The following is a 1,540-nucleotide window of genomic DNA, read 5'->3' on the forward strand; positions in this document are numbered from 1 at the left end:
ATATACTTATACATATTTATACGCTAAGTTTTCACATCTAAATACATAGCATACCTCTGCATATATTTAGTGTTCTAAAACTATACCACTTTAAAAAGAATTAAAATAAGGTATATAGGAGTAAATTCGGAAAATATATGCAATAACTTCAAGAAGAAAGTTAAAAAACTTTACTGAAGATACATTTCTTAATATTTTGTTTTTGTTGTATAGTAACACAATTGACTTTTATGTATTGATTTTATATCCAACATTCTTGCCAAACCCTTTTTTTAATTATGATAGTTTTTCTGCATACTCTTTTGGATTTTTTTTTTTTTTTTTTTGGTAGATGTGCTTTTCCAGTGAAGTATGTTCACTTCGGGTCCTATTTGCTAAGTATTTTTTTAAAAATACTGAGTTTTATTTCATATGTATATTTTTGTCTCCCCACCATTTCCATGTCTGACCACCGCTACTACTATGTCCTATCATAACATTCCATACATACTTAAAACCAAGCAAAGGGTGGAGCTCCACCTTTAAAAACTAAATAGGCATTTTGGACAACACATTCTTGGCAATGGAACCTGGACAACATTTATCAAACACAGTAGGGAAAGTTCTTACTCTGCATTATAAAAAGGACAGCCAAATATCATTGTTACAGGAATGAAATAAGACTGAAAATTTTTAACAAATTGTTTAAACTATTTTCTTAAAGAGATTTCCTCCACTGCCAGAGATCTTGAATAGCCTCCTGCTCAGTCGTACAGAAGCAATTCTTCACATAATTGATGAACTTGGCTTCCACTCTGGGAAGAGAACCACCTTTTTCTATACTTGCTTGCATTTTTGCTTTAATGTCTTCTACAGAACTAGGTCCTTTTGGTGTTTTAGGATTTTTTTCCTGTTTTTTGAAGGATTCTTGTCCTTTTGATCTTGGTGTTGATGATGGTTTTGAGTCTTTTCCATTCTGATTTGACTTTTTGTCCATCTTTGGCTGGAGTATCTCAAATAGATTTCTTTACTGGTTCTTTTCTTCAGCTTCCTCATAAAAATCATCATTATCATCATCTTCATCATCATCGTCTTCATCAGCAGCAAGTTTTGCTTTTTTCTGTGGAACCTTGCTACCACCAGGGGCAGACCACTTTCCTGATATACTTAAGAGTTTCACTTCCTCCTCCTCTTCGTCTTCTGACTCTGCATCTTCCTCCACAGCTACTAAGTGTTGTCCACCAATATGCACTGGCCCTGAACCGCACTTCAACCTTAAGACCACTGGTGGTGGGATTTCAAAGCCCCCAAGGGAAACCGTTGGCTGTACAGACATTTTCAAAGCTGCTGGTGTTACTTTAATTGGACTGCCTTCGTAATTCATTGCCTCTGCTTCAACATTGTGCAATTCATCCTTTGCACCAGCCCCTAAAGATAACTGGTGCTCATTTTCATCATTATCCACCTTAAAGTGATCATCTTTGTCGGCCTTTAGTTCACAACTGAAAGGATAGTTCCGGGGCCTCAGGAGGCTCATGTCCATGTCCACTGAATCTTCCAT

The 1,540-nt window shown here is 36.0% G+C and overlaps 1 protein-coding gene across 2 annotated transcripts; it reads right to left on the bottom strand.

The window, feature by feature from the left end:
- Positions 1–697: 697 nt before the first annotated feature.
- LOC104653593 (nucleophosmin-like) lies at positions 698–1,540 on the bottom strand. 2 transcript variants are annotated; one of them, XM_030916789.1, is made up of 3 exons: positions 1,483–1,540; positions 1,011–1,203; positions 698–920 (listed from the first exon to the last, which is right to left on the bottom strand). In XM_030916789.1, exons 1-3 carry the CDS (start codon positions 1,538–1,540, stop codon positions 698–700), a joined length of 474 nt encoding a protein of 157 aa, XP_030772649.1. The 2 variants fall into 2 exon arrangements, with proteins under 2 accessions (XP_030772649.1, XP_010350935.1); XM_010352633.1 differs by having other exon boundaries at positions 1,011–1,540.

This window comes from Rhinopithecus roxellana, chromosome 14 (genome assembly GCF_007565055.1).
Source record: "Rhinopithecus roxellana isolate Shanxi Qingling chromosome 14, ASM756505v1, whole genome shotgun sequence".
Classification (NCBI taxonomy): Eukaryota; Metazoa; Chordata; class Mammalia; order Primates; family Cercopithecidae; genus Rhinopithecus; species Rhinopithecus roxellana.

Bases quoted from the DNA above. Each gene is read 5' to 3' on its own strand.
- LOC104653593 (XM_010352633.1), bottom strand. From the start codon at position 1,540: ATGGAAGATTCAGTGGACATGGACATGAGCCTCCTGAGGCCCCGGAAC. The intron at 921-1,010 runs GTAAAGAAATCT...ATCAACACCAAG, and splicing joins GAAGCTGAAGAAAAGAACCA to ATCAAAAGGACAAGAATCCT.